The sequence below is a fragment of the Natrix helvetica genome (genome assembly GCF_964273705.1).
Source record: "Natrix helvetica genome assembly, chromosome: 1".
In the NCBI taxonomy this organism is placed as follows: Eukaryota; Metazoa; Chordata; class Lepidosauria; order Squamata; family Natricidae; genus Natrix; species Natrix helvetica.
Window position 1 is genome coordinate 18,056,650 of NC_138548.1, and position 13,408 is coordinate 18,070,057.

The following is a 13,408-nucleotide window of genomic DNA, read 5'->3' on the forward strand; positions in this document are numbered from 1 at the left end:
TACCACCTCTGCCCTTAACCCATAGAGTGAAAACCCAACATTGAAACTGTCTTTTAATCAAAATTATTTGATTACTGTGTAATCCCAATTACCTCTGGAGGGAGGACAACTGATTGGGGCTGAGTGATCCACGATATGCACAATTCTCAAATCATACTTCCGTTAGTACATGTTCAAAGACCAAATTTAAAGAATTTTTTAAAAAAGTTGGTTTTGCTCATACATTTTTCCCAGACGGACACATTCCTTTTAAAGGAATAGGACTATTGTAAATTAGAGTCATCCAGGAAACAGAATATCCATAAAAACATTTTTAGGAGCATGGATTAGTAGAATGAAAGCGCTTGCCAAGTAATTCTTGGTCATTGTTTTCTACGCTGGTGTATGAAAAGTTGATTAAGGCCAGGGTTGAGTTTCCAAAGAAAATTTGAAGCAGAAGCAGCCTTAATAAGAAACTTTAAATTGTTATGATAATAGGTTAATGAAGATTCCCAGTGATCCAGGTAGAGATGTCTGGAAGTTCAGTCATGGCAACTGGACTTCTTTTCTTTTTTGGTTTGATACCACTGCTTTTCCGAATAGCTTTTGGTGTTTATCCAAATAGCTTCTTCAGTTTCACCAAAGTTGGTTAGGTGGAACCCTACACATGTCTTCTCATCTAATCTGAATAAGGCTTGTTAAATAAGTAGGTAGACAGTCATTAAGCCTGGTTGCTCCTAAATCCTGCTCTTAGCTGGGTTGTTAAATATGATCTCCCTGGTGAACCTGTGAAATAATCTGGATCTTTCTGGGGACAGATGCAAGAGCATCATAACAAATAGTAGGGGGACAGGTTGTGTTCTGAGGCCTCCACATTAGTGTAAATGGATTCCTTTACTCCTCTCTCAAACCATCTATCTTCCCTGACCAAAATGTGAACATGAGGGTCCTCAAAAGAGTGTCCTTTTCTGAGTTTGTCACTCAGAAAGGTCGGCAGTTTGGGGGTTCGAATCCCTAGCATAACGGAGTGAGCTCCCGTTACTTGTCCCAGCTTCCGCCAACCCAACAGTTCGAAAGTACGTAAAAATGCAAGTAGAAAAATAGGACCCACCTTTAGTGGAAAGGTAACAAGGTTCCATGCGCTTTTGGCGTTGAGTCATGCCAGCCACATGACCACGGAGACGTCTTCGGACAGCGCTGGCTCTTCGGCTTTGAAATGGAGATGAGCACCGCCCCCTAGAGTCAGGAACGACTAGCACCTATGTGCAAGGGGAACCTTTACCTTTATCTATATGTAATTATGGGAATACCATCTTGCAGAAGAAACTTCTATGTCAGGGGTCCCCAACCTGTGGACTGGGAAGGGTTTGCAACCAGGTGGTGGAAATGGCCGGCGAATGTGCGTGTCTGCGTATTTTCATTTGGGCGAGCAGTAGGCGAGCAGGCGCGCATGCATGCTTACTTGTGCAAATGGAGCTGCAGGCACGTTCTTGCTGGCAGCTTGTGTGTAACCATCCTCTCCTTCACTGGTCTGCAAAGCCGGAAACATTGGGGAACTCTGTTCTATGTGGTAACTAAGAGTGGACACCAGTTTGCTGGCACATAATGAATATATCTCACATTTGAATAGTAGGAAGGTTTGGAGCACATTCAGATTTCTTAAAATGTCAATGGAATCTTTCTGAAAGTTTATATCTTACGAAGCCCACAGGCTGAAAATATCACAACTCCGTGAAGTGGGTAGAGGCCAAAATGTTGGCCATTTGGGGAAACATTGAGGAGGGTCTTTGAAGGGGAAACAGCTGCCCCTTAATTCAGAGGCTCAAGGTGCCCAAATTCAAAGATTTTATGATGCCAAAATCTCTTCAAATTAGGCTATTTTTTCCCATTCAGGGTGTGTTGATTTTTTCTTTGTCAAGCAAAATGGTTGGGTTGATTAATACTAGCAGAGTTCCCGTTCTCAAGAAGTAAGCTAAAATACTTGTGCCACTATGGGGATATCATGATGTCTTCAGACCTTTTCCCCTCACCCCAAAATTTTGCAAGAAAATTTTAGCCTCATCTGCAAGAAAGATGCCTATCGCTGCTCTCTATCTCGGCTGAAGTCAAGTACGGCATTCTCACATGAATTTCTCTGATATGGGAATTCTATAATGCTGCAGGATTTCCATGCAACATCAAATCATGGTTCAGCCTCCTTCCACAAGCCAGTTTCAGGACACTTTCTTTAATGTCCTGGTCATCTTGTCTGGGGACCCATGTTTTCTAGAATCGTCTAAGACTCACTGATCTTCCTCGTTCTTAAGACACAGCATCTTAAGAGTATGTCTATCCTGAGCCTCATCCAGATTTGTGACTCTCGCCCACTGCTAGCCTAGGTATATTCCATTCACCAGTCAAAGATGCCCTAGGACTGTGATGGCGAAATTAAGGCATGTGCATCTTCACCCCAGTTCGGTTCCGCTGCGCATTCCTGCGCACCTCCTGCCAGCCAGCTAGTCTTTAGGTCTCTGCTGCACATGCATGGAGGGAGGGCGTGTGTGGGAGGGCCATGCACACGTGCACGGGGGACGGTGCGCATATGGGGGGGCCACACCCCCAAACTGGTTCTAATGGCGACACCATAGATGCCGCCATCTTGTTTTTTGCTTCTGCGCTTGTGCAGAAGCAATTTCTTCACTACTGTGCATGCGCGTGTAGGGTGCATCAAGCGTGCATGCGTGCGTGCAAAGCACGTCCCTGAGTGAACCAGCAGTAAAAGAAGCTGGAACCCACCCCCTGGTTCCCGGAATCAATACTGATTCAAAGGCATGAAAAACAAAGCAAGAAAGATTTAAGCACTTTTGCTGCAGGCAACCAAAATGGGTGAAAGATAAGTTTGAGCATGGGGGAGCACTGAGGTGCATACCTGAATTTAGTACACAGATCATCCTAAATTCTAATACAGTTTTGGTTTTGAGATAGTTAACAGTAGCAATGGATACATCATTGGAAGGTTGAAGCATTTAGCTTTAAAAATAGCCCAGTTCAGGAATGGCAGAATGGATACATGCCCCCAGGGGATTATTTTCACCCATTTTCACTATTTAGCGCTGTTTCAGTTTAGGAATAATCGAATAATTGGCAAGGTTTGCGAATTCTGCAGAGCGTGGACTACGTTGAAATGAATGGAAGAGACTCAGAAGTTGGGTAGCAATATTAATTAGGTAATTTGCTGAATCCGAAATATCAGCAAAAACATTGATGCTTTATCCAAGCCTTCCTTTGCTATTGTGGAATTTTGCAAAGTTGACAAACGCCTTGGCAGAAGGCATTTGTTTTGTTGTGGTTTTTTTTTTTTAAAGTTAAGCGCTGAAAATTACATTGTTTTCCCTCTCTCAAGCTGGTGAAACATGCCGTGAATTTCCACCGGGTTTTCAAAGATATCTCTGAAGAGGGGGACCTCCTGGGAAGTAAGTGATTCCTGCAGGATGCCAGCCCATCTCTGTGCTTCTTAAGTCTCAGAAACATGCCAATCAGGTAGTCCTCGACTTACGGCTACAATTGGGACCAGGTTTCCCAATGCTAAGTCAGGCAGTTGTTAAAGGAATCCTGTCTGGTTTTATGACCATTTTTTGCCATGGTTATTAAACGAATCACGTGGCCATTAAGCGAGGGACATTTTGTGCAATTCCTTCATTGACTTTGCTTGTCAGATGCTGACTGAGAAGCTTGCAATGGTGATCACATGATCCCTGGGTGTTGCAATAAATTCTAGTTGCCAAGTCCCCAAATTTTGGTCATGTGACTGTGGGGATGCTATGACCGCTATAAGTACAACAGTACAAATACTTTTCTCAGTGCCATTGTCACTTTGAATGGTCACTAAACTAAGTCAAGGACTACCTGTAACTCAGGATGGACTGATTTCTCAGAGAACTGTTTCATCCACTCTTCAGGGATCTTCATAGAACTGTGATGGAGAACCTATGGCACATATGCCACAGGTGGCCTGCAGAGCCCACTCTGCAGGCATGCAAGCCGTCGCCCCATCTCAGCTCCACCGCGCATGTGCCTGCACCTCCTGCCAGCCATCTGATTTTTGGGTCTCTGCCGTGCATGCATGTGGGGTGGTGGTGCATGCGTGAGATGTGTATGCATGCACGAGTGGGCATGGGGCATGTGCGCATGCACAGGCCCAGTTTTTGGTCCCGGGAGGCTGTAGGGAGGCCTACTAGACCCAAAATGGGGTGGGGGGAGCACACATGCGCAGGGGGGTCGCGTGTGGATGCGAATGGGAGGAGACACATGGGGGGTGTCGTGCAAGCATTGCATTATGGGTGCATGTACTTTTGGCACAAAACGACAAAAAGGTTAGCCATCACGATCATAGAATGTTAAAAAAAAAGACATGGGAGGGATTTTTTTTTTCTTTTGTCAAGTCTGCATTTGCAATTTTTTTATTACGCTGTTTATCATTAGTGTGAACTGTGGGTCTTCTTTTATTTTTATTTTTACAACTGTGGGTCTCTTTTAATCCAGATTAAATCTTTCCCTGCAACAAGGTAGTGGATACTGTTTTGTAGGCACTAAAAAAATATATCGTATAAACGTTTTTTTTAAAAAATGCATCGCTTGAGATCTCATTTTAGAATGCAGCTCTCTCATAAGTTTTCAGCCTTTTTTAAAAAAAACTTTTATAAGTTTAAAAAAAAAAGTTTTTAAAAAAGCTGTGGGCGCACAGTGGTTAGAATGAAGTATTGCAGACTAACTCTGCCCACTCCCAGGAGTTCGGTCCTGACTGGCTCAAGCCTTGACTCAGCCTTCCATCTTTCCGAGGTCGGTAAAATGAGGACCCAGATTGCTGGGGGCAATAGGCTGACTCTGTAGACCGCTGAGAGAATGCTGTAAACGCTATGGGGAGATATATTAGTCTAAGTGGCATTGCTAAATGCTATTGCTATATTTGCCTTTGCAAATAAATAGATGGAATGTAGTGATGTGACAGGCGTACCCCACTGCCCATTCTCTCGTAATATTTCTCATAGGCTTCCCCCATCAGAACGATGGAAGGCGACTCATTGTGCTTTTGCTCCTGATGTGGGGTTTTTAAAATCAATCTTTTTTTTAATCCATTAGAGGAAATAGTGCCTTTCCTTCTGTTGGCTTATTGTTTGTGTCCCAGAAGTAAAACATGCTGTACATTACAAGCAAATGGAAGACACAATTCATTTTAAGAAAGCAGCTAGGGAAGCCAATGGACATTTGAGTTAGGAGTACCGGATGGGGCCTGTCTGTGCCATGGATTTTATGAGTGGAGTAGTCATCACACGGATGGAATATAATGTCGCTGTTAGATCCCTCCTCAGGCCAGGGCAGCTTCGTATGTTCCTGAATCGCCCACGAGCTTCATTAATCCCGAATTCCTCATCTTGTTTCACAGCATTTTCATGTGCCTGGCAACGAGAGATGCCTTATTATGGCCGCCTCTACGTCACGAACAATCATATCTGCTTCTACTGTAGCGTGCTTCGACGGGAAGTTAAGGTAGGACTTTGGGGGCTTTAGCAGATGAACAATGGTAGCACTGATTCAACATTTTAAGTAGTCCTTGATTCGAGTTTATAACGGCACTGAAAAAAGTGACTTGCAACCAGACCTCTAGGTTTCCTGAGAAAGCGTAAATCACACTCTTAATCCCCAAAACCCTCTTTTATTTAAACGCCTGTGAATTATGGTCATTCACAGCCCGTAATGATTCACAAACAGTCTGTGAAGAGTCCGACAGATGTCTGCTGGAATTGCCAAATTCAGGGTAATGTTGATAAGCACTCAACTTTATCTCCCTTGAAACACTGTCAGAGATCTAATGGCCAATGAGTTTTGCAAGGCCAAACATAGCACAGTCAAACGGAGCTTCTCAGAGTTTGAACTGATCAGAATGAACTAATTGGTTCCTGCAAAGGCTTATGTCCATTTGGTCTCTTTTATGTCTTATGGGGAGGGGCCAATCATCTCCAAGCCTTACTCCCAAGTTGCTCCTTTTGTCTTAACTGTTCTTGTCATCTGGAAGCTCTGCGCATGCACGCACTGCTTACAGGCTCCCCCTCTGCCTCGCGCTGGAGGCTCCGGAGGCAGCACATCACTACCAGATGGCCTTGGTCCCCCCTCTGCCTCTGACGCAGAGCCCTCCTCAGAGCCTTCCCCAGACTCCAGGACTGGCCCATGTTCCTTCCCAACCTCCTCACTGGCCGAGTCTGCTGCCGGTTCCACAACAACCACCTCAGCCTTACAACCATCAAAGCAACCCCACAATCACATTATTATCCAAATTCGAGCTCTTGGCAACCCGCAAGTACAGGTAATCCTCGACTTGCAACAGTTCATTTAGTGACCGTTCAAAGTTACAACGGCACTGAAAAAAGTGACTTACAACCGTTTTTCACACTTGCGACCATCTCCGTGGTCAGGTGATCAAAATTGGCAAATGCCTCGTATTTATGCCGATTGCAGTGTCCCCTGGGGTCATGTGATCACCTTTTGCGATCCTTCTGACAAGCAAATTCAACGGGGAAGCCAGACTCACTTAACACCTGCGTGATTAATTTAATAACCGCAGGGATTCACCTAACAATTGTGGCAAGGAAGGTCGCAAAATGGGCTAAACCAACAGAAATCTGGGGCTCAATTGGGGTCATAAGTCAAGGACTACCTGTATTTATGACAGTTCCAGCATCCTGAGGTCACATGATCACTATTTGCAACCTTACCAGCCAATTACTTTGGTTGTCAGAAGGTCGCAAAAGGGGGATCGCATGACCCTGGGACACTGCAACCGTCATAAAGATGAACCAGTTGCCAAGCGTCTGAATTTTCATCACATGACCATGGGGATGCTGTAAAGGTTGTAAGTGTGAAAAACTTTACAGTCCGTTTTTTCAATATCTGTTGTAACTTTGAACGGTCACTATATGAATGGATGTAAGCCGAGGACTGCCTGTAAACCCATTCATAGTCATTTCCCCCAATGTCTCCTCAGGAACAATGAAAAGCTGATCTATGCCTCTGACTCTCTCTTTCCCACCATTTTTTCCTGGCAGGTTATCATTTCCGTGCTAAATATTAGTGTCCTAAAGAAGGCCAACACAGCCTTGTTGGTACCCAACGCCATTTGCATCCGTACGACTGAAGGAGAGAAGGTAGGTGTTGTGGCCCACTAGTGGCCAGTGGAGATGGCAGGAGATTTTGACAATGAGGAGGTTGGGGAGGAACATGGGCCAGTCCTGGAGGCTGCGGAAGGCTCTGATGAGGGCTCTATGTCGGAGGCAGAGAGGGGGCCAGAGCCATATGCCAATTATCAGCTGCCTTCAGAGTCAGGCATCAATGAGGCAGAGGAACAGCTGGAGCTTGTTCCCAGTGTGCGCATGCGCAGAGTTGCCAGACGAAGGGAACAGCTAAAGAACAGGGGTCGACTTGGGAGTAAAGCCACAGATGGACGATGAATGGCCCCTCCCAGAGGAAATAAAAGAGGAGCAAAAGGGGAGTGGGGTTTGCAGGAGACAAGTAGTTCCCTTAACTCTCCGAGACCGCTTGCCAAGTTTTGCAGATATCGGCCGGGCAGCTCTCCAAACCAGAGAAGGTCTGTGACTATAAATCCTCCCTTGAAAGACTTTGCTGGATGTGAGTGAGCAGAATTCACAGTCAATTAATAAAAGAGGTTTTTGTCGGGACCAAGATTTGCTTCATGTTCTTGGGAAGCCTAGGTCAATCAGACAAACTAAGCAACAGTTGTGGGTCAGACCTTCTTTGGAAGAGAAAATTTATTGTTGTCTAGTCTTGGACTAAAAGTTGTTGAGACCCCGGAAATGGTTTTATCCCGGTACGGACTATTTCCACTGACTATTTCCATCAGGGTCTGCTGCATAAAACAGATGGTCCCTCTCCTAAGCTAAGTGTGTTCTCTCTGACTGAATTTGCTTTGTCCTGCAATGTCCTGTTTCTCCTCTACTCTCTATTGCAGTTTCTGTTCGGCTCCATCCGGTCACGGGAGAGTGCCTACCAGCTCCTGCGCTCTGTTTATGAACATCTCGAGGTAATTAAGCTCCAGACTGGAAATGTTGCTGCTTAGCTGTCCCAGATTATTTTTGTAATCCTCCCCCATCCATCCCCACCCATCTAATCTCAATAGGCTTGGGGCTGTCAAGTGTGCCTTAATTGACTTCCTGCACATCACAAGATGTTAGAATCAGAATTAGAATAGAATACAATAGAATATAGAATAGCAGAGTTATTCTGTTATCAGAGTTGGAAGGAACCTTGGAGGTCTTCTAGTCCAACCCCCTGCTCAGGCAGGAAACCCTATACCATTTCAGTCAAATCCAACATCTTCTTAAAGACTTCCAGTGTTGGACCATCCACAACTTCTGGAGGCAAGTTGTTCCACTAATTGTTCTGTCGGGAAATTTCTCCTCAGTTCTAAGTTGCTTCTCTCCTGGATTAGTTTCCACCCATTGCTTCTTGTTCTACCCTCAGGTGCCTTGGATAATAGTTTGATTCCCTCTTCTTTGTGGCAGCCTCTGAGATATTGGAAGACTGATATCATGTCTCCCCTAGTCCTTCTTTTCATTAAGCTAGACATACCCAGTTCCTGCAACCGTTCTTCATATGTTAGAATGCAATACAATACAGTACAGTATAGTACAGTACAATACAATACAATACCCCATACCCTATACCCAAATACAAATATAAAGAGTTGGAAGGGACCTTGGAGGTCTTCTAGTCCAATCCCCTGCTCAGGCAGGAAACCCTATATCACTTCAGACAAATAGTTATCCAACATCTTCCTTAAAACTTCCAATGTTGGAGCATTCACAACTTCTGAAGGTAAGTTGTTCCGCTGATTAATTGTTCTAACTGCCAGGAAATAATCCTCTTTCTCTTTGTGCTGCTTCCAGGACAGCAGTCAGAGTAACAGTCCAACTGCACCTTCCATCAACTCAGACCACCTCCTGAAGATACCACTGGTGTGTACGCTCAAGTCACAAATAATATAAACATACTCTTTCACACATTGATATTATTATTAGGAAATAAATGGTTAGACTCATTATACTTTGTGTAAATCAGGTATGGGGAATCATCGTTCTTTCAAGTGACATATTGCTTCCAACTTATTTTGAAAAGCCTGCCTGGGCTGCAAAAATCTAGGTGGCCATGGGGTGGCAGCAAAGTGTTCAGAGATTTTTATTTCTACATCTTTGTTTCCCTCTAGTTGTCTCAGTTCTTGCAGCCTATATTTGATATAACCCCGCAATCAAACTGGCTCATTTATAGTACAGGTAGTCCTCAACTTACCACTGTAATGGAGCCTGCCCATTAAGGCTGTAAGTCATGATGGTCATTAAATGTGACTGACTTGATTTTATGACCTTGTTTGTGGCAGTCGTTAAGTAAATACTTAAATGAGATAAAGAATATGTTAGTAACAAGATCTCAACTTTTTTACTTTTATATAATAATATAAACTAGCAGTTTCTATAACATCAAACCTATTCTAATCAAGAAAACCCAAAGTCAACGTTTCATTTTTTTCCCACCACAAGCACAAAGTCCAAAAGTGGTTTCCAAGTAGAAAGAAAATTTGTTATGTTCTTTTCTTTAAATCAAAGCAGTCAATTTGACCATGTCCACTAACTCTATCAGGTTATAAATACCCCTAAGAAGCTGAAAAAACTTCTTGGATTGAGAAGCAAAACGTCTTCAAAGAAAAACCAGAAAATCCAGTTGCCTCTTGAAAAAGCACTTTTGGGAAACCCCCGAGGAAGTTCATTGTAACCTTGAATGGTTGCTAAGTGGCCCATCATAAATTGAGGATTAGATATTCCTAGTACAGTCCAATCTTTAAGCGAAAAAGTGCTGAATTATTCTGAACACTCTAAAAAAAGTCTTGCCCCAACCAATCCTCATTCTTCTTTCTTTGTAGAACTCTAAGGAATCAGATGCAAATGACAACTTTCCAGAAAAAACAGGTGAGATTGTAGTTTTTATTTTTTGACATGTTTTCAGAACGAATAAATATATGGAAAGGAATGGCAAAATGCTTCCATCTGAAGACCTGGTCACCTTTCAAATCTCATCTGAGTAGCTCACTCAATAGGTCACCCCATATCTGCTGCAACTAAGTCCGTCCACTTTACTACTGGTTGTCCTCTAATTCTTTTTCTTTCCACCTTTCCCCGCATTATCGCCTCCTGGGAATTCATATTATGCTAAAAGGTCTACAGTAGGTCTTAGCATAATGTGTCCAAAATATGATGTTTGAATTTGTAGACATATCATAGCATCTGAATGATTTTAACAGATTAACAGAGTTGGAAGGGACCTTATAGGTCATCTAGTCCAACCCCCCACTCAAGCAGGAGACCCTGCACCATTTCTGACAAATGGCAATCCAATCTCTTCTTGAAAGTCTCAAGTGATGAAGCTCCCACAACTTCCGAAGGCAACTTCTGTTCCATTGGTTGATTGCTCTCACTGTCCGAAAATGTCTCCTTATTTCTAGGTTGAATCTCTCCTTGTTCAACTTCCATTCATGATTCCTTGTCTGGCCTTCAGATGCTTTGGAAAATAGCTTGACCCCCTCCTATCTGTGGCAACCCTTCAAATACTGGAAAACTGCTATCACGTCTACAGCCTAGTCCTTCTCTTCACTAGACTAGCCATGCCCAGTTCCTGTAACCGTTCTTCATATGTTTTAGTCTCCAGTCCCCTAATCATCCCGGTTGTTCTCTGCACTTTTTCTAGAGTCTCAACATCTTTTTTATAGTTTGGTGACCAAAACTGGATGCAGTACTCTAGATGTGGTCTTACTAAGGCTATATAGAGTGGTATCAGTACCTCACTTGATCTTGATTGTATCCTTCTGTTAATGCAATTTAGAATTGCATTGGCTTTTTTGGCTGCTGCAGCACTCTATTGACTCATATTTAGCTGGTTGTCCACAAAGACTTTTCCAACCCCTTCATGACTACACTACCAAATCTAGTCTGCGGCAAATTTCTTGAGCGTTGGTTCCTTTACTGCTGATCAGGGATTCTAAAAAACACAGACTGCCTACAGCTTTCTCAGGCTGTGTGCTGACTGGGACTTGGGTTTGTTTCTTATTTAACAGATGTGGCAGACAGGATCCAGATACCTTATGAAGCGTCTTGCGAGCAGCAACAGCTGGAGACAAAACAGCAAAGTAAGTAACCGATCCTTTCAGTTTTGAGATTTGTGGGTTGGCAAAACTGGTCTGGATTTCTCAGTACAGTGGACAATATTTGAGAAGGAGGGAGAATGCTCCTTTAATAGAAAAATCTGCCTTCAAGAGCTGCACAGGGTATAGTCATGGCTAAATGATAGGGGTGGGCTAAATTGGGGTCAAAGGCAAAAGAAATTTACTAGAAGAAATTCTAGTAAATCAGGTTGCGTGGAACTAATAAAGATGGAAGGTGCCAATTTTAGATTGTATTTTAAAACAAAAACATTGGCCCACCGAAAATTCAGTGGTTTGCTATAGAATTTCAGCTACATATACTTGGGAGATGCAGTGCTGTAGAAGATGGATCTCGGCTGCCATCAAGTGAACAAGTTTCTCCCAATTGAATAACAACCAAGGGTAGAAAAATACCGACTGCCTTTAGGTCACCATAGTAATAGCAGAAGATCTGCAAATTAGACTAATTCAGTAGATACAGGTAATCCTTGATGTCAACTCGTAAAGCATACCTGGCCTGCTCGTGAGTTGCCATAGGAAAGGGGAGGATGGGAACCCGATGAAATGGCATGGCAACAACAGACAGATGCACATTCCAGACTTACAGTATCTCTCTCAAGGCTGTATCCCAGGGTTACATACAGTGTCCTTTGGGAGAAGGGTGGCATATAAATCCAATAAAACAAACAAACAAACAGTGGCGGGAGGGGAGTGGTCTCTACAACCTGAGAAATTGTCCTCTTGGTGAATGTGATTGATGACACACCCCGGGGGGAGGGGGGAAACAGGGTCATGATTGGGGCTGTAAATTACATGGGATCAGAGCTGGCTTCATTTGGGTACGTGCCGATATGAAGCTCCTAATAAATGACTGGATTTCTTTTGAAGCTTTGTTCAAGGCTCATGATTTAATTAGGGCATTCCTCGGAATCCTGATACTTGACTTATGACCAGAATTGAAACCAGAATTTCCGTTGCTAAGCAAGGTGGTGGTTAAATGATCCACGGTTGATTTTACAACCTTTTTGCTACCGTTAAGCGAATCAGTGCAATTGTTAGGGGAATCACGAGGTCACTAAGGGAATCTGGCTTCTCTTGTTGACTTTGTTTGTCAGAGCTGGCTGGGAAGGTTAGGGTTAATAGTAATGATCACAGAGCCCAGGAGGCTACAACCGTTGTAAATACATGCTGGTTGCCAAACATGCATTTTTTTTAAAAAAAGTTTTTTTTATTCTTTTTATTTTTTATAAATGTGTCAAATCAATGCATGGGTCTCATACATTCTAATACAAATAAAACTAACAAAGTTAATCCTAAGTATTACATTAAATCAACATATGTATTTCTAATAATAATACATGTTTATATTAGGTTGCAGTCTATCATTGTTCGGTTGTTTCACATTTTCTCTTATTATTACTTTCATTTTATTATACAAAAATGTATACACTTCTCTTATTTCTATCACTTATTCTAGCTTTTAATCATGCCCCCTTTTATTAAAAGACTTTCCCTTTCCTTCCTATCTAACTTCTAATCATGTCACCTGCCTAAAAAAAAAAGCGATAAGCAAAGAGAGAGAGAGAGAGAGAAAAGGAGAAGCAAATCAGAACAGCAAAAAAGAGAATTCATCCATCGTCTCTTGCCCACTCCAATACTTTTAATTGCTATGCTTTAAGAGAAAGAGAGGGAAAGGGAGAAGCAAATCAAAACAACAGTAAAAGAAAAAAAATCTATTCATCATCTCTTGCCCACTTCAATACTTTAGTTGCCATGCTTTTTTTTTACTTGCCTTCCAAATTCCTCTCTTAAATCTTTATCTCTGTCTATGTCTGCTTCTTGGATGTTCAATCAGGTAAGCACACAAATTTTGATCACATCACCATGGGAACATGACCGTGGTTGTAAATGCAAGGACTGGTCATATGTCCCTTTTTTTTCAGAGCTGTTGTAACTTTGAACAAGGCTAAACAAATGATTATTCGTTGAGGACTACCTGTATGCTTTGGTAAATTAATTCATCTTGGAGTATTTAGCTCTGTTCCTTGAGATGCTGTTTGCAACCCATTTGCTGGGTGTTGTTGTCTTCCAAAACTAAGTAAAATTTCCCAATCCTCCTAATCATCCTATTGCATAGCAAACAAGGATCTGGTTATCTTTGTCACCATCTTGTAATGAACTGTGATGAAC

At 42.8% G+C, this 13,408-nt stretch overlaps 1 protein-coding gene across 3 annotated transcripts in view; it reads left to right on the forward strand.

Annotated features, from left to right (window-relative positions):
- LOC309395590 (GRAM domain-containing protein 2A-like) overlaps nt 1-13,408 on the forward strand; it is a 59,682-nt gene that overhangs the window by 32,186 nt on the left and 14,088 nt on the right. For all 3 annotated transcript variants that reach the window (XM_081959983.1, XM_081959984.1, XM_081959985.1), the window contains exons 4-10: nt 3,362-3,431; nt 5,402-5,505; nt 7,059-7,157; nt 7,979-8,050; nt 8,916-8,984; nt 9,944-9,989; nt 11,132-11,203. In XM_081959983.1, the coding sequence (XP_081816109.1) occupies nt 3,362-3,431; nt 5,402-5,505; nt 7,059-7,157; nt 7,979-8,050; nt 8,916-8,984; nt 9,944-9,989; nt 11,132-11,203 (532 nt within the window). The remainder of the gene's footprint in view (nt 1-3,361; nt 3,432-5,401; nt 5,506-7,058; nt 7,158-7,978; nt 8,051-8,915; nt 8,985-9,943; nt 9,990-11,131; nt 11,204-13,408) is intronic.